We start from the raw sequence: 25,127 nt of genomic DNA, 5'->3' as shown, positions 1-25,127 counted from the left end.
AACACACGGTTGTACCATACACGGATTCGAAAAAAATATATCCCAAAGTCGTGAGATACTTGCATCCGCCTCCAGCCACCACCTAGCCCAGCACGATTGAGATCGATTGCAGATGGATGATTGATCCCGATTATCTTATCTCGCCCGTCGCGCGCAGAGCCCCACCAAATAGACCATCGATGTCTGCCACCGAACCGGCAGCCAGTGTGGCCTCCGACGGCTTCGACCGGCGGCGCGAGCTGCAAGCGTTCGACGACACCAAGGCAGGCGTGAAGGGGCTCGTCGACGCCGGCGTAACAGCCATCCCGGCCATCTTCCGCCACGCCCCGGAGTCCCTGGAGGCGACCTCGTCCCCACCGCCCACCGACGTCGTGGCCGCCGGCATCATCATCCCGGTCATCGACCTCGCGGCCGCACCGCGAGGAGAGGTGGCCAGCCAGATGAAGCGCGCGGCCGAGACCGTGGGGTTCTTCCAGGTGACCAACCATGGCTTGCCGCGGGAGCTCATGGCCGGCGTGCTCGCCGGGGTGAGGCGGTTCAACGAGCAGCCAGCGGAGGTGAAACGCCGCTTCTACACCAGGGACACTGCGCGCAAGGTGAGGTTCAGCTCCAATTACGACCTCTTCCAGTCGAAGGCCGCCAACTGGCGCGACACCCTCTTCTGCGAGCTGGCGCCGGACCCGCCGCGGCCTGAGGAGCTCCCCGAGGCTGTCAGGTATGAACACACACGCGCACACTAATCCCCGGAGTATGCACTGTTGAATCTCTTATCCATGCCCAATACTTCATGATCGATCGGTGCTTCAAAACGAGCGAACGAAAAGGGACGTGATGCTGGAGTACGGCGACGCGGCGACGAAGCTGGCGCTGTGGGTGTTGGAGCTGCTGTCGGAGTCCCTCGGGCTGGCCAGCGACCACCTGCGCCAGATGGGCTGCGCGCAGAGCCTGAACGTGGCGAGCCACTACTACCCGCCGTGCCCGGAGCCGCACCTCACCCTCGGCACCAGCAGGCACGCCGACGCCACCTTCGTCACCGTCCTCCTGCAGGACATGGGCGGCCTGCAGGTGCTCCTCGACCGCAGGGGCTGGGTGGACGTCCCTCCCCTGCCCGGCGCTCTGATCGTCAACATCGGCGACTTTCTTCAGGCATCCACTCGATCTCCACACCACACCGTCTGGATCTCCATTTCACTGGAAATTGTTACCTGTAATGTGACCCGACGCTGACTGTGGTTGCGCCTGCCTTGCCCCCATGATTTGTGCAGCTTGTCAGCAACGGCCGGTTCAGGAGCGTGGAGCACCGGGTCCTGGCGAACAAGAGCAGGGACACGCCCAGGGTATCGGTGGCGTGCTTCTTCAACGCGGACACGAAGAGATCTACGAGGCTTTATGGACCCATCACGGATGGCAGCCATCCCCCGCTCTACAAGAGCGTCACAGCTAGAGAGTTCGTCGCGTACTCGTACAGCAAAGGTCTCGACGGTCGCCCGCTTGAGCACTTCCGGTTGGGGGCAGAAGAGCATTACTCCTAGACCAGCTGCGTAGTTAGTGATGCAAGTTATAATTACTTTGTATGGTTGTTAGTTGGGTCAATCCAAAAAATTGTTTAAATGAACTAGAATGGTATTCAATGTAATTTGAGCTAGGTAAGATTTAAACTTAAATGGTATTTGATCGTGATTAGTTAGTTGACCCAAAAAGAACCACCATTAAGTACTCACCTGCATCGTTACATGTAGTCCGTTGTACTACCGGTACGAGGATTAGGACATCCTTCCGCTGAGCATCTCCAGATGTCTTTGATTTGGGGACTATTTGAGATGGGGCGGTTGCATCTCTCTTTTTAAAGTGAAGTCATTTCACATGAATGTTTGGTTAATATAAGATGAGAATGGCTCACTTCCTTTGTTATTGAGTCTGTCTACTACATAACCATGTATTTTATGTAGTTTCAACACATGAATTTTTTTACACCATAGGATTAAGATTCAACAGCCTCCATCCTTCTTCTACCTCCGGCCTTCACAGATCACAGATCATATATCATAATTTTTTTTCTATGGAAGAACAAATCACAGATTCGCCGCCGCCGCCGCTGCCGCCACTATCATGGCCAGCGCGGGCGAGCTCGCCGGTCGCCGTCGTCGGCGCCGATGGTCACCGGTGAGAAAGAGAGAGGGAGATAGATATAAAAAAATACATGTGTTCTTTTTGCTAAAACACATGTGTCTTGTATAACATTTCTGTTATTTTTAGGAGGGATAATAGGCTATTGGCTCCTTGCTCAGAACTGTTTTGTGGTGTTTGTTTGGTACCCAAGGCCAGCCCAAGCGGCGCGACCACAGGGGGCTCTAAAAAATAAAACCCCCTAATCAATAATTGGTCATTATATTAAGCATAATTATTTTAAAGCCCAACTAGTCTAAGCAGAGTTTTTTTTAGTTTCTTGACGCGGCTCACAAGGATTACCATGCAAGTGTTCACCGATCGCTTATGTGACTCCATTGCAATGCTCTAACTCTCAAGTCCAATAATCTACCATAGCTACTCGCTTTCACGCGATAAATTCCATTCATTTTGCATTGGCGTCGACCATAGCTACAAACACCACAAGTGGCACCATGACGGCCAACAAGACGATGCGGCACTCCCTAGCTGACACCAATCGGCCAACAAGTCCTCCATGCTGCTTGTTAATTTTCACTTTTTCTTCTCTACCAACATGCCTTTTCAGTTTTCATTCTTGTCTTACTTCTTGATTAGGGTAATAGCGTGCATTCTTGCCTATTGGTTCGGTGAATATTTGAGAGGGTTATTAAATATCTATTGTAGTTATTATTGTTGAAAATTATATGTCGTTATATAATGGAACCTAATTTAGTTATTTTATTTATCAACATATAGGGGCCTTATTTTGGGTTTCACTGAAGAGCCACAAAAACAAAATCCTATACGGGCCTGCTAAATTCGAAGCGAGAGCTCTTTCGAGAGCTTTGGCACTAAGTAAAGTTTGAAAAAAAAATCATAACTTCCACTCTCAATCGTAAACTTTTTTTATCAAATCGATCATATAGATCTAGACTATAACGGTAGATCGGTTAAAAGATATAAGAAAAAAATGATCAAATGCAGATGGAACAAGTATGCTAGTAGATAATAGTGTACAATTCAAATTTGTGCTACTACTATATCTCACAATAATAATAAGGACATGTTCGGTAAAAAATTGTACAACAGTTTTAGGAGCAATTCTGCATAGTTTTTTTTCACCAAACGTGTAAAAAGGAAACAACTTCTCAAGTGGACCTGTGGAAAATCGGTCTCACGAGGCTTGGACAGCGGATGGAGCAGAAAAAACAAACTTAAACCGGTTCCTCCCTTTTCTAGGGCTATGGTTCAAGGTACGTATTACCCTTGCAATATTACAAGATGATGCCACCCAATTTCCACTTCTACTGTAGGCAGCACTTGTGAGGGGTGACCCATGAGTTGAAGGCCCACCGGTGGGAGAATTGTGTGCCCTCATCACCGGTGTTGCAGGCGGTGCATGGCATCGCGCGGCGGCTCGTGCCTAGACAGTGGTGCGAGCGAGACTTTCAGGTCCTGGCGATCACAGTCCGACACCCTCCCCTTGGGGAATGGTTTGCTTGCCAATAATTTGTATTTTTTTATTTTTTTTATTTCATATACGCTCAAATATAAAGAACATATGCAAACATTCAATTCAATTATTACAATAAGTCAGATAGTTAGGGGCATATTGAACATCTGTCCACTCTTACCCATTCTTGTCAATATAGAAGAAGTTATCCAGGCAAACGTTTTACCAAAATAGTTTTAGCTCCACCACTGAAGCTAAAAAAAGCAAAAAAAAAAAAAAAACTTCTCCTCCAATGAAGCAGAGTTATACCAAATGTGTCACGACCCGACTTTGCACTAGTGTTTAGCATCAACATCATGGGCATAATTATCATCAAAGTTCCTATTTATCTTAATCAACAAAATCAAATTTTATATAGTATGTAGAGATTATAAACATTCAAATTTCATTAAATGGATGTCTCATGGTAATTATGGAGTATATAACAATAGCCTAAGAGCAACTTCTTATCTCAACTTACAATCTTTCCGCACTTGGTAAAATCAATCCAAATGCACGGAAAGATATGCTCGTGTATCCAACCGGGCAATCCGGTTGAGGAAGGACACAAAGAAGAATAAAAAGAAAGGACAGGGTTCTTGATACAAACATACATGAGAAAAACAAGTATAAAAGTGTCTGGAATGATTTGGAAATGGTCCGAATTTTCTGATGCTGAATTACCTTCTAGCTTTTAGGAGCAAGATAGTGATAGTTCTTTCTGATATGACATAATTATATCGATCGTGGATCAGATATGACAACTTTATGAGTGACCTAGGGAAGAAAAAGTTCCAATAGATGAGATTATGACAAAGTATGAAAAACATATTGATTTTCATATCTTATTACGTGCGACTACTGGTTCATTGATTCCACAATGCACGTATACATGAGAATTTGTGGAGCAAGCTATACTTTGTACTTATACTAGACATGTTGTGTGCGCTAGTGCGTGTGAATGCAGCGACCATTCTTTAAATAAAAAGTGGAATTCAGTGAGAAAAGGATATGAATAACAAACTTAGCACGCGAATTGAATTGGAACAATAATAAAGTAATTGACATACTTTGCGAATGTTCATAACTGTCTTTTTAAATAAAGAAAATAAATTCATCTTTATCTCTCGTAACAAAAAAAAACAGACTACTTATATCACAGAATAAATACTAACAAAATTAATTTAAAATATATTGTAATTATAACAGACCATCCAAATGAAGAAAAAAAATGCAATGCTGCCGTCTCGAGCAATTTGCTATGTAACTGGTTGCTTAGAGCATCTCCAAGAGTCTCTCTACAATCTACTCTCTAAATCATCATTTAAAGAGTCATTTGACTAAAAATTGTTTTCTATATTTTTGTAAGCATTTCTATATAGTCTAGAGAGCCATTCTCGCTCTTCATCTTTGACTACCGAGAAATCCGGAACAGAGGATGTCTATATTTAGATATCCAATTGAAGAGGCTGTTGAAGAATATTTTTTATCAAAATCTCTATTCGTGCAAACCAGAAAAAATATAAAAGAGTCTCTTAGAGATGCTCGCTGTTTCCAACTGATCAAGTTACTGCGGATTACACCAGTCACGCAGTCAAACAAGATCTCTGTATACTTTACCGGTGCTAGAAAGGCTCCGGAGCTGGACATTCTCCTCGTTTGGAAATTTGCGGAAAAGGACGATCCTTAGTTCCTAACTCGCCGAAAGGCAATGCAATTGCAACTGCTAGTCCGCAACCGCCGAGCTCGAATCTCCTATTCCGCAAGCGTAGCACATATCCTCGTATATAAAGTGGCGGGAGGGCGATGAACATCAAGACGAGCACAGCAACAGGGCACTGGCCAGTGGCCACACATGGACGCGCTCTTCGAGCAGCTCTCCGTGCTCGCCGACATGGCCCTGGACGACCGGGGCTTCGACCCGGCGAGACTGGACGGCATCCTGGCGGTCTTCGAGAGCGAGGCGCGCGCGTCGTGGGCGGCGGCTGAGGCAGAGCACGAGGCCGTGGCCCGCGCCACCGAGACGGCCGCGGAGGTCGCGGAGGGCCACCTCGACGCCGTGATGATGGGCGCGGCCGTGGGCTGGTCCGGGGAGGCCGACGCGCTGTCCGCGGCCACCACCGCGATGGAAATGGCCTTCAACGCGACGTCAAAGGTTGTAGATCCATGAAAAACAGATTGATCTCGTGGCGATGTGACGAATACAACTAAATTTAGCGCTACAATATTCCATGTGTGTACTATCAGTATATCACGGGGTATCACCCCTCATCATATCAGTGTGCCTGTGCCTGGACATCCTGTGTACTCGTGTACACCTCGGATGCGTTTGTTAGCTGACTAATTATATCTATTATTTAAAAATAATAACAACTAATTAGACACTAATAAATGTACACTAATACTATTTTTGTCATGATAATCACTAATTAAAATAAAATATGTTAATTAGCACCACTAATATTCTAATTAGCACACGAAACATGCACTAATCAATATATTATCACTTATCAGAACTAATTCTACCATCATAATTATTAAGTAATAATATAACATACTAATAATCTTTAAATTATTTACTAATGATAAAGATTAGAAGACATGGATAAGCTGGTTCATCAGATTTTTTCGGACCACGAAATCCAGTATCTGGGGGAAATATTCTCTATCCATGGATTTCCTTATCCTAGTGACCAAACACGCCTCATCCATAGATGGTCCCGTCCCATCCATACAGATCCAAGAAACAAAACACACCCCTTTTGAATCCGCCGATCGAGTAATTTAAGTGTATATTCATTTAAACGTAGATCTATTGATGTTACATATGCCACAATAGTCAAAAGTAATTTTATCATCTGACATCTAACAAATCAATTTGCTCACAATAATGAGGTGGTGTGGCATTAGAATTCACTGAACTAGAAGAATACCTCGTGCGTTGCTGCAGAAATTGTGGATTAGTGTATTGCCTTGTTGCATAGCTTGCATGTTGAGATAAATAGTTAGTGGGATTTTGCTTAGTGGATTTTAATTGTATATGACAGTGCATTGCTTAGTTGGACAACTTACATGTTGAAATAAACAGCTAGTAGGATTTTATTTTATAAGAGTATAAGATAAGATTTAGAGCATAATAAGCATTTATAGCTTAGTTATTTGATATTCAAAGGCATAATTCAAAACTTTCAATAATTCCCTAAACATGTACTAAGAGAAAGTTTTTGCAGGGGGAAATTGTCAAAATTAACCATATCCAACTGTAGTTCTATTTTGAAATATCTTCCAAACACGTTGTTGTGATCGCTTTTAAGTCTTGATCGACAACTTCCAAGCACTCGTAAGATAGTAGTCTTCAAATGCTGCTCTTGCTTGTGTCATTGTGGGAATTTAGTCATATGTACTCGCGAATGAGTTTGTAGCTGAGTTAATCAGCCGGCTATAGTAGCACTCCTAAGGGCGACTCCCTCGTGGGAGTGATTAGGCTAATGTTAAATAAATTCCTCTCTTCTCTTACGCTAAGCGCACGTCTAAGATCTGAACTACTTTATTTTTAGTCGAATGTACTCACTCGCAAAACGAACATAATGGCTAAATCAATTACTAAAAGACTCAACATTGGAATAATCTTTAATTCTTCGTTCATACAAAACATCACTAAACTTCAATACACTACCAACGAATGATTTTACAAGGGGGTTTTATTTTTGATGATGAATGTTGGATCTCACGGTATGTCCAATGTTTAAGGGTTGTCATTGGATTCACCATAAGAGCTGCACGTTGGCTTCGGTATTCAAGAAGGCTTCGTTCTGAATTGAGGAAAGGTACTAGTGAAGAAGACAATGGAAAAAATCTAAATAAAATATTGTATTTTTTATTAATTTCCCCAACTCTTCCAAAAAGAGGTGAAGACACTCATTTTGAGCGTCTTTGTTAAAAAAGAAGATTTTTTTTTGAGAAATCCGGCCTAAAAGAATAGATCTCTTTTCAACCAGAGGATTGGACAAGTCTATCATCAAACGGGCTGGAGCCCAAATCAATTTACTAGAAAGCCCCAAACTGTCATTCGCAGCCCAAGCCCCAAGATGATCATAAGTCCATCACAATTCAGCCCAAGCAATTTCCTAAAAAAAAATAAATTCAGCCCAAGCAAACCGGTCAGCTGGCGCCTGGCTCCCACCGGCTCCCATGAAGAAGGAGATCCGGGTCCACCCGCCAACCCACCCACATCACGTCACGTGAAAGCGCGGTGGCAACCGTTTCCTCTTCAGCGGGTGTACGTGTTGCCCGGGCGCCTGGTGGGCCCACGCATGACCCCCAATACACAACGCGTCGTGTCTCTTCTCCTTTTTTGCGATATTATAACTGACTCGTGGACCCGTGGACACGTAGAGACGTGAGGGACCACCACGTATCAGTCATGCATTGTGCAACACGGCCCGTGACTAAAGATGGCAACAGGCCCGATACCTAATACCTGACGGGTATTTGATCTATTAGGAAATGGGATGAAATTATATTTTTACCCACAAGTATTTAAATAGGTAAGAATTTATCCCCGACGGGTATAGCGAATACGGAAACGTTCTCTGTTTACCTGTTCCCGTTACCCGTTGGGGACCTAACTATTTGAGCTGTCATGTGAGTATTAGATCCAAAGAAGCTCAACATAGGTATTTTGGCCCAAATCTGAACAATCATATATATAGTTTATGTGTTCTAGAAACCCTAGTTCAATTTTTCCTCACCATCTCCGCCAACAGCACAAACACGCCTACCTCACGAGCGCTCGTGCCCCTCGCTGCCTCAGTTTGGTCTTTCTGCCACCTTTGCTCGTCTTCCTCGAAATCTCGCTCCTTTTCCTTGACATCTCCGAGACTCCGACACTTATACTCGGGTGAAGAAGAAACATCTTCGATTGCAAAGCTACGATCCCAAGTATCCTTGTTTATCGGATATGTAATACCTGTCGGGTATTATTACCCGATCGATATCTAACGAGTATGGAGATGAGCAAGAATCTATATTCGAGACAGTTAACGGAAACGGAAACGAAGACGAGCACAGAATGAATTCTTCGCCGTCGAGAGAACGTCGCGGCGATATCCCACGGTCCGTTGCCATCCTTACCCGTGAACCGGCGCAAGGAAAAACAGCAGCGGACCAGGAATATCCCCTGCCGAGGAAAGTGCTACGGCCACGTGTACCACCTCACGACCATGTGGGCCCGGATAGTCAGTGACTACGTGAGCTTGCTAGGGTGCGCGTAGCAGCGTCTCGGAAGGCGCCTTTCTCGAGGTGGGAGCACGACTCCCAGGCCCAGCCCACTACGAGGGGAAGCGACAAGCGAACGGGCGCTTTGATTTTTACAGAAGCATCTCTCTCCTCAGTCCTATTTCCCTCTCGCTCCCGGATCTGAGCTCCCCCGAAAAAATCGTACCTGAGAGAAACCCTAGCACTGGAGGTTTTCCGCCGTGGCGCCTCGCCGGAGACCTCCGCTCGCCGCGGCCGCCGACGCGTCGCCCTCGTCATCCCCCCGAAAGTCCGGCGAAGATGCGCCACCGCCCGCCGGGGGCACGCCGCCGGCGGCGGTCGGCGTCACCCCGTGCGAGCAGGCCAGGAAGGCACTGTGTGTGCGGTCGCCGTTTGACGGGGAGGAGGCTGCTGGACGGGACCCCTGGCTGCCATCCCGAGTTGTCAGATGGGCGGCGGTGGGCGACGTGCGGAAGAATCATAAGAAGAGCCAGCCCCAGCAGCAGCAGCCGGAGCCAGCACCTCCCATGGAGCAGCACCCGAGAGTGCATGCTGGGTGCAAGGGCTTTTGGGAGCAGTTGGAGCCCTATTTCCGAGAGTTCACTGCGGAGGATTTTGAGGAATTAGTGACGAAGCATCAATTCTGTCCTAGCCAGATTGATCCATATTTTGTGATACCAGTTGTTGGCAGTAGTAAGGAGTTAGGGGAGAATTCAGATCTATCTCATGCTTTTGAAGCTGATGAAAGCCCGGATTTGAGCTCGAATTTGGGCAAGCATAACGAGGAGTTGGATAGGAGCAAAGAGGATATTCAGGACAGCTTGGATGATATTGGAGCCAGTGTAGAGCTGGTCACCCAAGATGAGAGTAATACAGAGAATTGTGATCAGGACATGCAGGAAGTGATTGTGCAGCAAGAGGAGCAGCCGGTTGAAATCGTGTTAGATCAAAGCAGGACTAATAGCATTGTTCCTACCGGGATGCAGAGAGGATCTGTGGCCTTCACTGAGCTGGCTCTTAGGAGCAAGGGGACGGTTTGTGCTCACTTCAGAGCGCCCAAACAAGAAGAGGAAGCTCTTAGGTGCAGATGCTGGGCTAGAGCAGCTTGTACTGCTGCCATCCCCTGAAGGTGAGGCTGGTTCGATCTGCGATGTTTGTTGTTTGGGAGAAAGTGACATGATGTCTAACAGGATGCTTCATTGCAAGAACTGTGAGATATCTGTGCACCAGAAGTGTTATGGTGTGCATGTTGTGCCAGATCGTTTCTGGTTTTGTGTTTGGTGTAGCTGGAATATCGGGATGCCACGGAGGTTGACACGGAGCGATGCCTGCAGGACTGTGTCAATGCCCTGTGTGCTCTGTCCGAAGGAGAAAGGTGCTTTGAAACCTTTCAAAAGGGACCCTGGTCCATCCACAGATGGAGGAAACCAAGAATTTGTACATTTATTTTGTAGTCTTTGGAGACCAGAGTTTTATGTCAAGGACATGGAATCAATGGAGCCTGTCACCAATATAGTAGATACCCAAGAGAATCAATCAAAATTGGTGTGCAGCCTTTGCAAGGTCATGCATGGCGCATGTGTCCGCTGCAGCCATGGTATGTATTTTGAACATAATCACTCCGATTCTAACACTAAGCTGCATTCATCTCCTGTCTCTGAGAACTGAAGTTCTTATATGCCTGAATCTTTAATTTAAGATATATTGTGGCACACCCTAATGCCCTATGACATTACAAGTCAATGTCCAATTTTTGTTCTGGACATCAAGACTCTACTTCTATTCCCCCCCCCCCCCCTAATATGGCTTAAGCTGCAATAATTCGTTCTCTTATTCTTTCTTTATTTTCTCTTGTCATACCCCAGTTTCACTTATTTGAAAACTTATAAAAGTGAAATGCACCAGCACTCCTTGAACTTGTACCACACTACCACAGTGTCTTCCATGTCCTGAATTCACATATGGGTTCCTAAACTAGTTAAGTGTGTCGTTTGTCAATATCTAAATCTTATTTTGGTGTCTGTATGCCATGCCACTCAGCATTTCTTGATTGATGTCTTATCAACATGCCTCTCCTGTTAAGTTGCCATTGTAAGCCAAAGCCATCAACATTTGGATTTAACCATATTTGTGAAAGAGCTGGCATTCGACTATTTGAGTTATGTTGCATGGATAGTTACACTTGAATAGACAACCCACTTAGTGTTTCTCATTAACTAATCGGTATGCAGTTCTAGGCTTTTGGGGACCTTAAGAACATGAATCATTAGGAAAAAATACTGACAACTCATACAAAAGCAAATTGACCAATGAAAAAGAATTTACTTAGTTGCACAGAACCAGTTAAGGTCTATGCTATCATGTTGGATATTGTTGAATTTCACAAACTGGTGGTCATGCATAGTGAATATTTTTTTACCTCTTTGAGGTCCTGTGGCAAATCTCTGTTGTCAAGTCAAATTGATTTATTATTGATGAAGGCTTGGCAAATAAATTGTGATTCCTTGTTCATTGTTTCTGTACAAATAGAGCTCTACATGTCTTCTAGATCTAGTGTTTTCTAAGGTAAACCTTCTACAAATAAGGATGTAATTTATTTTGGGGATGATCTGGTAGTTGCCTGGGAGAAGTATATGCACTGTGACACTCAGTTATGGTATTTCGGCCTTTTGGCTATTGGTTTGGTGGGGGGGGGGGGGGGGGGGGTGGTGAGCATTGTATTATGATGAATACACAATGTGAAGTTACATAATTGACTCTGAGAAGCTTGAAAGGTACACCTTGAAAGTTGTAAACAGCAAGTATGTCTATTTTTTTTCCCATTTTTGCCAGTGTTTAATGGAAGCGTCACATTAATGAATATGTATTCAAAGTCTACTATTTCGTCCTTTTTTGTTTGAAATCGTAGAGCTGTGACATCAACATCTTTTGAAAGTTCTATGGTTAATATGTTAATAGCATAAATATTGACAGTATGATAATTGCATGAATAGATTTTTCTTTGAAAATGCTTTCACAAAAGTATAATTCCTTGTTAGTATTTATGGATATTAAGTATACAAATCAGTGTTCAAAGTCATGTTTTGGTGTCTGTGCAATGCCAAAAACATAAAATGAAATAGAGCATAGGGAGTATTCTGTAGATTGTATCTGAACAATAATAGTTCTAATTTTATAATCCATTCATTTTCTAAGTTCATGCGGTTTTTAGGAGCATGCAGGACTTCCTTCCATCCTATATGTGCAAGAGAGTTCAAGCTTCAGATTGAGATATGGGGGAAGTTTGGTCATGATAATGTTAGTTCTTTTTCTTCTTATTGAATCTGTTCATTATATTTGATTGCTTATTATTAATTTTTCTTATTTTTAACTGTTAATAGGTTGAGATGCGAGCATTTTGTGCAAAGCATTCTGCTGTCAAAAGCATCAGCTCCATACAGAATGACAAAAGTGTATCTGAACTGGACTCCGCTCAAGTTGAGCCGCATGATGGAAAACCTCTTACTGGTAATGAACAAGTGAGATTTACGCGCAGCAACAAGGACAAATTTGTGAACAGCACAATTACTACTAGTTCTTGTAGCCTAAACAAAACACAGACAACTGAATTGGCTACCGTTCCATCCACTCTTGGAAGCACTCAAGAAACTCGTGCATATATGGCTGTTGATCAACCCTCTGCAGATGGGAATATTATGAGCAATTCTGTAGATGTTTCCGGAATTCTTAGAAAGGTATTTGCTCATCTTACATAGCCAGATTAGGGTATGGAGGTTTTGTACCTAACTGCATTTTGTATATTTGCACTGACGACACAGCTAGTTGACCAAGGAAAGGTTAGTCTTGCTGACATAGAATCGGAGCTGGGTCTTTGTTCAGAATCAGTGGAAGCTGCTCTTCAGGTAATTTGCTGTTGATTTTTCAGTAGTTCTCATAAGTTGCTCAGTGTTTCTACTAGTTGTGTGCCAACATGTAATAATTGGTACATACATCTCACTCAATTTATCCTAGCACAAGCTGGTGGTATATGCATCTCTTTTGAACTTTCACGTATAGAATTATTATTTTTTCCACAACTTGTCAACTTTTTATTCTTTGTGTTAGCTGCTTTTGTCTTTTTTAGAATATATAAAAACAGAGATTTTAAATGTGTATGTTATAGTAATTGAAAATTTTTATGTATTATAACAAACATTACAAGCCAACAAAAATCTTCACTGTAGATATAAATAGTAAAGATGAAACTATACTCATAGGTATAAGTTTAACCATAAGTATGCATAACTCTATGGTGTTATTCTTGTGTTTCACAATGCGATGCTACTATCGCCCTTGATATGTTTGACTTTGAGAAAAAACAACGCGCCTTTACAGCCTGATGAGACAACTGCTTACTCCCCTGGCCTGAAGTTGAAAATGATCAAGTGGCTGCAGAACTCTGAGCGTGCACCTTCTGTTCAAGTGAAGTCATTTAAAGAGGGTTCTTTGGCACAAGGTAATAACTAATAATGTTTCGTCCTCCATTATCTGTAATACTACAATGGCTGTGCGCCTGTGTCACTGTGGCCATTCTGTCTTTACTTTATATTTTGTCTGGATGAGGTTTAAAGTTTGTTGTACATAGTATGCTTCCTGATATGAAATTTGGCTTTACCAATTTATTCTGGATGATATTTATCTCTCTTGTAGCTACAATGCTCGATATTTATGGGAGTTCTATTCTCTTTTATTCAACAGGTCATCACTGAATAAGCTAGCATTTGCCAATCATTACTTTGTACAGCCTGTCTAATGTGTGATACTTGGGCTCTGTTTGTTTCAGACAGCTTCTGCCTTTTGCCTCAGAAACAGAAAGCTGAAGCAAACAGCTAGCTTTTGAAATTGCCTTTTGGGAAGCAACACTTCATTTTTATTAGAAATTTAGAAGCTAGTAAGCTGGTCTGTAGGAACTTATGTTGATTCTAATTTCCAAGGGATGATAATCTGAGGGGTATTACATATATTATACATTTCAAGAAGCAGGTTTTCTAGAGGCAAGTGGCATCATTTAAAAGCCAGTTTTTGAAAAGATGAGCACAAACCAACATGCCCTTAGATATGATGCTATTGTTTATTAGTGTGCCAGTGCTAACTGTCATGTACTGTTTTGATCTACTTGCTTTAGAAATTTCTTGCTAGTGTTGGGCATGCAGCCTGCATTTTCTGTTTCTTTTTTTCTTTTAGAACTTGGGAGTCAAGCATCTGATTATCCCTTTTTGAAGATTAAACTACTCCAGGGCAATGAAGCCTCAATTTCATTAATTTTATAGACTTGTTGATTCTTCTGGTCTTTATGAACAGGTACACTTCTTAGGAGTGAAAGTAAGAACTTAACCACTGCTACACTTCAATCAGGACAGGAGGAAGCCATTTCATCGATTGATCATCATTTTCCAGAAAATGACAGTGCTAATAGGGGTGATTTAGTTCAAAATGGCTTTCATGATGATCCTGATGCAAATCAGATTTCTGGCCGGCATTTGCTCAAGTATGCCTACCCCCAATCCGGATGTGTCTTTCTCTCCTCTCTCCTCTCTCCCCCTCCCCCCTTCCTTTCCCCTCTTCCTCTCTCCATTACAGGCATGTGTGTACACAGGCTTTTGTTACTTTGTTACACTGGGTCCTTCTCGCACATTATTACAGGCAGTGTTTGATTTGAATGGATAAATAACTTAATCCTGCTTTTTTTCCCCATGTAGCATGGATGGTTACTGCTGCTATATTCATCCTGTCATTGAGAAGAGGTTGCAAGGTTTGTGGAGTAATAACATGGAGCAAACTATACAGAAAAATGGTTATCATGGTAAATTCCTGCTGCCTCCTTCCTGTCAGTTAAACAGAGAATCCATTGCTAGTTTCTTTTTTCACATCTTAAAATCAACTTTATTTTCTCCCAATTTGAGTAGAAGAGTTATCTTGCTCTCTTCATGACTGACCTTGGTGGTTCATCAACAAAACTTGGGCAATTAGCAGACAAAGCTGCCCTGGATCAAGTCTGTAAAGCAAAATCATCAGATGCTCTCAAGCATTCACCTGATGATGAAATAGAAGGGGAAATAGTTTATTTACAATCCAGGCTACTTGATGGTGTTGTTTCTATGAAGCAGAGATATGGTAAGTTTTTCTTTGTCATGTACATTAATATTCCTTATGCAGCCATACAATATGGTTTTGGTGGTTGTCCGCTTTATTAATTCCCCTGCTGCTGCGGTATTATCTTAATAATTTGTCTTCGCAGTGCTAAAATGAACTGCTTAGATGTGTTTATATTTCTTCAGCTTTCTGAATCGATATTTCAGTCCGTCTTATATCTTGCAGAAGATTTGATGCTCAAGGTTGTCCAGAATATTTCTTACGAGTTGGATTCTTTCAATAAAAGAAAATGGGATCATATCATTGTGAATCAGTTTCTTCGTGATCTGAGGGAAGCTAAGAAGCGTGGAAACTCAGAGAGGAGACACAAGGAAGCTCTAGCTATCCTGGCTGCAACTGCACCTTCTGTTGTACCAACCTCACGAAATGCAACAGTGAGGAAAGAGACAGAAAACAATGTGGCATCTGCTAGACGAGAGGTTATCACTGTGCTTTGCTTGTTCAGTTGTTTCTTGTCAGGCATGATCGTTTTTTTATTGGCTTTTGTTTGTTTCCAGAATATGCCAAGAAGCAATGCTGGATCCTCAAGAATTGGCCAATTATCTTCATCACCACAAGCAAAGGATTTATCATTTTCCAATAGCAAAGTCTCAGAGGAAACTAACTTTGGCATTTTTGATCTGGCAAAATTCTCTAAGAAAAGTGCTCTTCCCTGTGATATATGCATGCGATGTGATACTGTATTGAATCGTATTTTTGTCTGCTCCAGCTGCAAGGTGATTTGCATTTACTGTTTTTTTGTCCCAAATAAATTGCACTCCATCAACTATTAACTGGCTTGATCAGCAGGCTGCTGTCCACTTAGATTGCTACCAGAGCCTGAAGTATCCCACAGGCCCATGGAAGTGCGAACTTTGCCACGAGATGCCCTCAGATTTTGTTGTCTCTGGTGAGCTATCAGATCAAAATGGCGCGAAAGCTTGTTTGGTGCAGTGTGGTTTATGCCATGGAACATCTGGTGCTTTTAGAAAGACTCTGAAGGGTCAATGGGTTCATGCTTTCTGTGCTGAGGTAGTGATTTCTAGTTTTCTGTTTCTATATTGCTGTTTTGCTTAGCTTATGCACATTTATTCATTTAAATTACCCCAACTTTCCTTAGTGGCTGTTGGAGACTACATTCAGAAGAGGGCAACATAATCCAGTCGATGGAATGGTACTATCTTGTTCTAGCTATGCTCTTAGTATTTCTGTATTGGCAAATAAATATATCTTCTTTCATATTTATTTCATTATAATGCATAGTTATGTGAGCATATCACCAGAAGCCATCTTGAGTACAATATGACTGAATTATCTTATTATTTTGTTCTGGCTGTTCAATCAAACCTAAGGAGAGGCTTCATCACAAGGATAAAGATGCATGCTCTATATGCCACCGCTATGTCGGTGCATGCTTGAAGGTTTGTTTTTTAAAAAAGATCCTTTATACCTATTGATCTAGAAATGTAGGCAAACGAATCAGATCTTGCTAACCTTCTCTCTTTCAACCATGCAGTGCAGTACAGTAGACTGTCAAATTACTTTCCATCCTTCATGTGCTAGAGATGCTGGTCTTTACATGAATACAAAAAGATTGGGTAATATGTTACAACATAAAGCATACTGTTGTAGACACAGTATTGAGCAGAGAAAGGTAAGAGATACTTTAAATTGTTTAGGAGAGGTTGATGTCTTCACCCTGTAACTAGATTTGTATCCTTATATTTCATAATTACCTTTACATCCTTCTATGGAAATTCGTGCAGGCCTATCGTCAACAATATGGACCTGAGGAAGTCAAGAGCATGAAACAAATGAGGGTAAACACACCTTTTACATACTTTATCTCCTGCAAGGATCAATATTCTGCTTAAATCATTATAGATTCTACTTTTTTTTGTTTTACTAAGGTAGTACTAATTTTAGACTGCCAATCTTTTCATGGTACTTTGTGTTTGTCTCATCACCTTCGCTGTGATGTTTGTAATTCACGTGCATTTTGTGTCAAAACAGCTCTCGGCTCTCAAGTCTTATTTGGTTCGTTAGATTTAAGTATTAGTGTCATGATTTGCGGGGCGAGCATCAGCCACGGTGAAAATCATTATAGGTATTAAGCAGTGTCCAGCAGGCTGTATTTGATGAATATATATGACTGTCGTAGTCCTAATAAATGGTAGATATCACAATTTCACATATAAACACAACTTCAAATCTTCCATGTTTGTGCTTTTACCTTTGTGTGACCTTTAAACATTTCTTTTGAGTATATTTATATGTAGACATGAATAGATTTACAGAAGCATCAGGAGCATTCTAAAACATCTATGCTCATACCTGACAAGTAGTAAGAAACACAGAACTTAAGTTTCTCTGATTTGGACTTTGATAATGTTTACAAAAAATGGCTTGATGCTATAGTATATCTTGCTGCTGATCAGTGGCCTATAGCTTGAAGATGGTGAAAGGAACTCTTGGATTATATGCTTCTATTTTTCTCATTCTTGGCAGGTTGAATTGGAACTATTACGCTTCCTTTGTGAGAGGATTGTTAAGAGAGAAAAAGTGAAGGTTAGCTGTTAATCGTGTCTATTTCTGCACCTTTGGTTTCTCGGGATGTTTAATAGTTCTCTTTCATATTTGTGATAACAGCAAATGGTGATAATGTACTCATCCTTGAAGTGTGTTTTCCCATTTATTTTGTCATACTAATGTTACTATCCTACAGAGGAGGATATATTTGTTATAAGAGAGAATTTCCTATCTGACATCAGAAAAAGTACAGCCTTTCTTATTTGACACCCAAACTCAATCTTTCCTAACTGTCTCGTTCTCAAGTTTTTCTTTCCTATTGGACACTTCTGTTAGTTTAGAGTTATGACGGTGTTAAGTCCTAGAGGAAAAGGACCGTTTTACCCCCGTCTTAGTTGGACTTATTTTCAACTGTTATGTTTTCCTTTTTCGATTGCTTGTGTAAAATAAAGGAACGGGCATAATCTTTTTAGACCCTTAGATTGTACTGCACCGATATATCTACAACGCCATGTAGCCGATGGCTGCCGTATGGACTATCTGAGCACATTTGTTAGTTTAGCTACTCGTACAGTATCGCATGCATCATGCATGAATGTGCAGACAGCTAGCTTCTTCATTTCTTTTCTGTTTCTTGACGACGACACGTGAGCCTGCACACGCGTCTCCACTAGCTAACTTTTCTCTTCTTCTTCGTGTGTTCAAACAGCAGCTTCACAGTAGCCTTGGCCGCGCCGGGCTTGGCCACAGCAGCCCTGGCTGTGCCGGACCTGGGCGCGTAGGCCCTGGCCGCGCCCGGCCTCTGGAGCCCCTCAGAGGCTGCGCCGGTTGCCCCCGTAGCCGCGTCGCCCGCCTCCGAGGCTGCGCGAGCCACCCCCATGGCCGTGACGCCCGCCTACGCGGTGCCCGCCCGTGCTAGTGACATTCGGGGGAGGATAGAGAGTCGCAATAGATGACCGAGCGTCCGATTCCTGGCTTCCTTTTGCTCAAAGGATATTTCAATCTTTTCCCGTTGCCCCACTAGGAGATTTAACGGTGTTTTCTCACAGAACTAACGGAAGTGTCAAATAGGAAAGAAAACTTGAGATGAGGACGGATAGGAAAGAATTTGAGTTTGAGTGCCAAATAAGATAGCTGTACTCTTTCTGGTGTCAAATAGGATTTTTTCTCTTGTTATAAACTACCCCTGGACTCCACATTTTTAGAAGTCCTGTTTTTTTTGGCTAACTTTGATCAGCAACTGATCCAAAGTATATATGGTTTTGGTTGCACTTAATACCATTAGGTAACTTTGTAAACAAAAAGTAGTACCATTAGATTTGTTTTGCATATACTCTCCGGGTCCAAAAAAGGTTGCAACTCTCGGTTTCCAAGGTGGAATTAGACAGATAGGTAAAAGACGCATGTACCCCTTACATCACCAACCCCGAGTCTCTCTTAGTTTCTCCCTCCACGCTCATGTCCCACAGGAACCTGAGCACCTCTCTGTGCTAGCCTGGACCCCTACAGTTGCATTCTTTCTTGGACAAAGCTTCAAGTCTAGAATGGCATACTTTTGTGGACGGAGGGAGTAGTATTACAAGGGATTAATCTTGTGGTTCTTTTCTTTTTGTTATTATTATGTGCTGCAATTGAAAGTTTAATTCCAATTCTCAGTTACCATTGAAGCACAAATTGGATCCTATATTTTGAAATTGAACTTCAATAGAATGGTTACAGGAATAACCCCTGAGCTAAGTAGACAATTTATTCCAACATTGAGCTAAGTAGCTAATTAGTATGGGTATATGTTGTGATGTGATGTAAATTGTGAGACAGGAGGCCTATTTGCAGTGCTTTAGTGGATGTATTGGTTGTGTATTTGGTCAAACCAGACGCTGGTACGGTGAGGCGTCGGCTTGGGCGCGGTCGCCCCTGCAGCCGATGAAGCGCTTCGAGTTGGACAGGACATGGGTACCTTGAAACTGAATCAACTTTGCTTTGAGAATCCTCCCCAAATGTGCTCATAGGCCCTGGACAGGCTCATGGACCGAGCTACACCGCCTTAGCATGGAGGCATGCCACCGCCAGACAAAGGAGGGGACGAGCGGAGCCATTAGGGGGTCAGGCGCCCCCGTGGGTCGGCCGCCCCTTGACTGCCTCCGGTGGCCACCGCCTTTGGTCGGTGTGCTCCTGGGTGGACCTGGAGTGTGTCCTTGTGGTGCCTTCGGTCCAGAGTCGAGTTTGGATGAGCCACTCTATGTTTCCTTGGCCTGGATGCGCATTCTGCTTTCCCTGATTGCATACTTTGTCATGTGATTTCATAGTTGTGTCCCTACAAAACATACTTGTACCTAAAACTTCGTGGAAAGTGAGTTAAAATCCCTAATTCTAAGTTTAAGGTGTTTACATTGGTTCATTTTTGTTTAATTGTTGGTGGTATGATAATGAATTAAGCACCGCCAACAATCAACTCCATTAATGAAAGTTGTTCATCTTCAGGTGGTCTGCAACTTTGCTTTGAGAATCCTCCCCTAATTCTAGCCAGTTAGAGAGATCTAGGGTGAAGACATGGGTACCTTGAAACTGAATCAACTTTGCTTTGAGAATCCTCCCCAAATGTGCTCATAGGCCCTGGACAGGCTCATGGCCGTTTGGAGGTTGGCCGGTCCGTTAGAGCTCCACATCGGAGGCTAGCCGCATTCCCAGACCACCTGTGAATAGGTTGATCTTGTGCTGCGTGGTGAGCTCGCGGACGAGATAGCAGGGTGAGAAAATGGCGCTGGTAGTCCACCTATCCGGAGCGCTGCAGGGCTTTGAGTTCGCCGAGAGAGTTGGAGTGGATGGGAGGCCCAAAGTGCAGGTTGACGAAGCGCGGCCACGAGATGAGGCAAAAATTCCGCTACATCTGGCAATACAATTCCGGGAGTTGCCGTCCAGATGGAGAGACGCCATCTAGACCTTCTCTCCAAGGTGTGGTGGCGCAGAAGTAGTTGTTGCACTCGTTCAACTACGTCAGGGGATCTGACTCGCCGTAGGGAAAGTTGATCTTTGGGGAACACGGACGACCGTAGTGATCGTCGTGGCTATGGCAGTCGTCACGGCTGAAACGATTGTCGCGCCCTTAGTGGCCATTGCGGCCGTAGCGGCCTTTGGCCGGGGAAGTAGTCACGACAGAAGCGGCGATCACGAGGATCGCCATGGTCGAAGTAGATGGCGCGGTCTTAGATGTCGCCACGGCCGTAGCCGGTGTCATGGTCGCGGAAGGAGTCACGGCCGTGGTCGTCGTCACCGCCACCACCGTGGCCGCCACAGGTGCCCAGAGTTCTCATTGAGGCCCCCCTCATTGTCCCCCTGACTGGAACTTCTTCGTCCACGCAATTCGCGTGTTGTGGGAGTCCATCCGGTTGTTGATGGCGGCAAGCTGCCCCAGGATGCGATCCTGTTTCGCTGTCATCTCCGCAGGATCCGTAGGGCCGGGCATGGTGATTGATGTCCCAGTGCTGGTTTTTTTTATACCAAATTGATACGACGCTGGTGGGGAGGTGTGCGCAAGGGAGAGTAGAGTAGTAGCTGGGATTGGGAAGATGAACGCAGAGGGTAACGAGGCTGGTCGTGGGTCTCGACGGTGGCGATGTAAGAGTCCTCTGGCGCCACCATCGAAGGAAACTCCATGCCCCTGTAGGAGGTTTATTCTTTCTTTGATAATCCTGATTATAGATCTGAGGTGCCCTTTATAGTTTAGGTGCACTTGCCTAACAATAATAAAACACATCTCCTATAATCTCTCCCTGAAAGCCTCTTTCCTAAACTAACGCAGCCCCTTAGTTGCCTGGGCTTGGTGGGCGCCTAGGACAGGCGCCTGTATTGTCGACCCACATAGGAGTCGACAACACTATCTTTGTCCCATGTAGTTTTGAGGTCTGGCAAGTGAAAAGTAAAAATATATGCTCTTCTAACTGTGATTTTCTTGAAATACGTTATGTGCATAAAACGTAAAAATAGAATATTTTAGGCACTGGATTGCAATGAGAGGATGATTTTGATGTCCGTGTGCTAGTAAATGTGCCAAATGTGCCAAATGTACAGTAGGGGTCAAGTAAATGAGTATATGCACCAAAAGATTGCAGCTATTTAGTGTTGATGTCAGTTATTATTGCTGACATGTGTAGTTTAGGAAACGTGCCAAATGTACAGTAGGGGTCAAGTAAATGAGTATATGCACCATAAGATTGCAGCTTTTTAGTGTTGATGTCAGTTATTATTGCTGACATGTGTAGTTTAGAAGCATCTCAGTTGTCAACCTTCCCATCAATCTGAAAAGTAGAGACCTTATAGCTTGTGAAACCAAATGTGTAACACTTGGATTTCTGTTGTGGTCAACTGATCTTACTGCATCAATTTTGATGTTTTCTACACTAACATTTTTCATCTTGATTACCAGAAAGATTTGGTTGGATGTGCACATGACATACTTGCTGCAAGGAGGATAACTGCTGTCTCTTCTTCGTGGACTTCTTGTTATGCTTCTGGACCTGGAGCAAGTTCAGAATCTGCGACTACTTCTGTTAATAACAAATCATATGGTGGAACGATTCAAAGGTCCGATGATGTCACAGTGAGATCGGACGATGTCACAGTGGACAGTACAGTTACCAAAAAACATACCAGTCAGGTTTTCTCTGCATAACAGGGACACTGATAGGAACACCGCTGACAGTTCCACATCAACAGTATCATACAAACGGAAGTTGGATGATGGGGAATCACTTGCATTCAAGAGTCTTCCTGGAACACCAGCTACTGCCTTACTGGAGTCACGGGATGTAGAAAAGAAGCCAATAGATAAAAAGGTTTCTACATTTTTATGGTTGATTTTGCATCTGTATTTGCACAATTTTATGAAGTGTTCGCATTCCATTTTATCCTCATCGATTCTGATGCTTTACATTACATTGCAGCGTAGGGAAATATATCAAAAGGAGCTTGTCATGGCTACTACTCACCAAGCTTTGTTGAAGAACAAGAGCCCTCCAGAGAGATATGTTTACACTCGCCGTAGTTCCATGTCCAAAAGGAAGCAATGTAGTCAGCATGTAGTTGAAGGACCTGGTGGATGACAGAAGTAGCATCCTGGTGGCTTCTTCTTGGGATGTTTGGAGAATATTCTTGGAAGCTCGATGCACAAAAGCACAAAGCAAATACAGCAAGCGGGGCCGGCCATTAATCATGACGGAGCCACAGGGGCAGGCATGGCTGCACCGAAATTGGAAATTTGATGCAAATGGGGCTCTTTGAAGATTTGACCCATTGAGCCCATGTCATCGTGGAGGCCACATGCGTGAATTCATTCACTTAGTTAAGGGCAGGTTTTGTGAAATAGGCCCTATTGCTAGTATGGCGTCTTTTCACATTAATTATGTGGAAGGAAATCGATTGAATTATGTGTGCCGAAAGAAAGATGGATAGACAAATATTGCTAACTGGTGCCTTCCAATAGGCCATCCGCACATGAATTACCATGTTTAGGAGTTGTAGCTATGTACTAACAGAACTGCATGTTTTGTTGTTGTGTGTCTTACATCTATTCTGACTTGTGAAATGAACCCTCGATGAGTCGTAAGGCATTTCACTGTTTGTACAGGCATGTAGGTTTAGCCTCCTGCTATGTAGTTAACTTCATAAGCATTATCTTGTAGCCTTATGTGGTTAACCAGATCTTTGATTTATTAGTTAATTTAGTGAACCAAGAGCTGCCTTGTCTCCATATGGGTTGTGACTACTGGTGGCTCTTACTGTATTCATATCTGTTATTAGCATGAAGGCTGTTTATTGCCGATGTTGAGCGCCCAACAGCAGTACTTTTTAACAAAATACCGTGCTTGTTTTGTGAATACTTGCTGTAACCTCAGACTAATAATGTACATGTATATTCAACCTCAGAAGTCTGCTTATGTTTTGTGAATGGCTCATGTGTCAGCATGTCATTTATTTATTACTTGTTTCATGATGCGATTGTGGAACGATTGTGTGGCTATGGCCAGAAGGTGCAATGTTAGGCCTCTCCCATATTCCCATATATGTCATGGGATGGGAGAATTGGATCTTTTTAAACTACTCCCTTCCGTTCCAAAATATATGTTATAGTTGCAACCTACTAATTGTTTGTGTGATATTAACATAGAGTTCATAGTAACTAGCACTTGGAAGGTGGCATGCATTTGGTAAAGTAGAGTTAGAGCAAAATGGTTTTATCGCCATCTTATTGTCTCACACTTTGCTCTAGTGTTTTGATACTTTGCTCTAGTCTTTTATAGAAATTTTTATTACGTTATTCGTCCCCTCTGACCATTTAGAACCTTTTCAAGTGGTATTGGAGGTCGAGCGCATGGGAACAAACGGCGTATGGACCCGAACTCATGAGCTGTCTCCCCGCACACGATTAATGAGCATTGGACAGTGCTCTCGCGCTAGGCACAACGAACCTGCACGGGCCTAGGCGGACTCTTCGTTCCACTCGGACGAAACATAAGCAGCGAACGACACAACAAGCAACGCACAAATGCGCCCCTCCTCTCTGAGCCATAGGTTCCACGCACCGAGCCAGCGAATGTCATGGCGACAACGAGCCAAACTGGCAGCTGCATCCTGCGCTCCCTCCTTCGCATTCCTGAAAACGAGCGGCTCACGTGCATAAGCAGGAGGCGGTCCCCACGGGAGGCAAAAATTTCCTTTTCACTCGGGCTTTGGAGCGACGCCTCCCTCTCTCAGAGTCAACGGTTGCAAGCTGGTCTCCACGCGTGCATGCAAGCGGCAGGCCCAACAAAGCAACGCGTACACAGCAGCAGCACCCCAGCGCTCCACACTCCCCTGGAAGCGCTCCACACTCCCTGGAATTTTTAGTTCGGACAGCACAAATTTCTTGTTAGACAGGCCATTCCAACATAGAACTCCTGCCTGGAAAAATTAGCATTGTGAATAAGAATTTCTTGTTAAACTGCACAACATACCCAAAACAAGTGCTATCTTTTCCCAAAGTCAACAAACTAATTTTAGCGCTTGAGATAGCTTTTCACAAGGAATTTCCCTGGGCTTTCTCATGCATCTCACCACGTCACTAAGCGCAAAGTATATGCAAATGAGACACACTTAGTGGCACTAGATAATCATTGCGATTAAAGATTTTCCTTTTTATAGTACGGTTATCTATCCAAAATCCGATCACGCACTCTATTGCGTCTTGACCGGCAAAACAAAATAGGCCTTAGATTTTATACCTTTGCCTTGAGCCAATTTTGTTTTTCTCTTTCTTCTTTTCCAAGTTGAAGCACTTATCACCATCTTTTGGCCATCTCCATCACTATGAGTGCCATCTAGCTCCACCTTGGTGTGAACCAACCTTACTTCAATCACAACACTTAGAGAGAAGGTTTGTCCACAATGGTTTTCATCAATTAGCCAAAATCAAACTAGGGCTTTCAATCTCTCCCTTTTTGGTAATTGATGACAATCTTCACAAAGATATGAATTAAATTCATTTTTGGATTTGAGT

At 43.3% G+C, this 25,127-nt stretch overlaps 2 protein-coding genes and 1 pseudogene across 2 annotated transcripts; all 3 read left to right on the top strand.

Moving 5' to 3' along the window:
• The first annotated feature begins 63 nt into the window (after positions 1-63).
• Positions 64-1,692, top strand: LOC136520206 (DIBOA-glucoside dioxygenase BX6-like). The gene is made up of 3 exons (XM_066513655.1): positions 64-715; positions 825-1,146; positions 1,266-1,692. The coding sequence occupies exons 1-3, from the start codon at positions 117-119 to the stop codon at positions 1,530-1,532; spliced, it is 1,188 nt and encodes a 395-aa protein (XP_066369752.1). The 5' UTR covers positions 64-116; the 3' UTR covers positions 1,533-1,692.
• A 3,803-nt stretch (positions 1,693-5,495) lies between these two features.
• LOC136520296 (uncharacterized) lies at positions 5,496-5,810 on the top strand. Its single transcript, XM_066513754.1, has one exon. The coding sequence runs from the start codon at positions 5,496-5,498 to the stop codon at positions 5,808-5,810; it is 315 nt and encodes a 104-aa protein (XP_066369851.1).
• A 3,181-nt stretch (positions 5,811-8,991) lies between these two features.
• Positions 8,992-23,530, top strand: LOC136520205 (uncharacterized; annotated as a pseudogene).
• Positions 23,531-25,127: the final 1,597 nt, after the last annotated feature.

The sequence above is a fragment of the Miscanthus floridulus genome, chromosome 18, assembly GCF_019320115.1.
Source record: "Miscanthus floridulus cultivar M001 chromosome 18, ASM1932011v1, whole genome shotgun sequence".
Lineage (NCBI taxonomy): Eukaryota > Viridiplantae > Streptophyta > Magnoliopsida > Poales > Poaceae > Miscanthus > Miscanthus floridulus.
The sequence above is the reverse complement of the archived record's forward strand: the minus strand, read 5'-3'. Positions and strand labels throughout refer to the sequence as shown.

Bases quoted from the DNA above. Each gene is read 5' to 3' on its own strand.
- LOC136520206 (XM_066513655.1), top strand. From the start codon at position 117: ATGATTGATCCCGATTATCTTATCTCGCCCGTCGCGCGCAGAGCCCCA. The intron at 716-824 runs GTATGAACACAC...GCGAACGAAAAG, and splicing joins GAGCTCCCCGAGGCTGTCAG to GGACGTGATGCTGGAGTACG. The intron at 1,147-1,265 runs GCATCCACTCGA...TGATTTGTGCAG, and splicing joins ACATCGGCGACTTTCTTCAG to CTTGTCAGCAACGGCCGGTT.
- LOC136520296 (XM_066513754.1), top strand. From the start codon at position 5,496: ATGGACGCGCTCTTCGAGCAGCTCTCCGTGCTCGCCGACATGGCCCTG.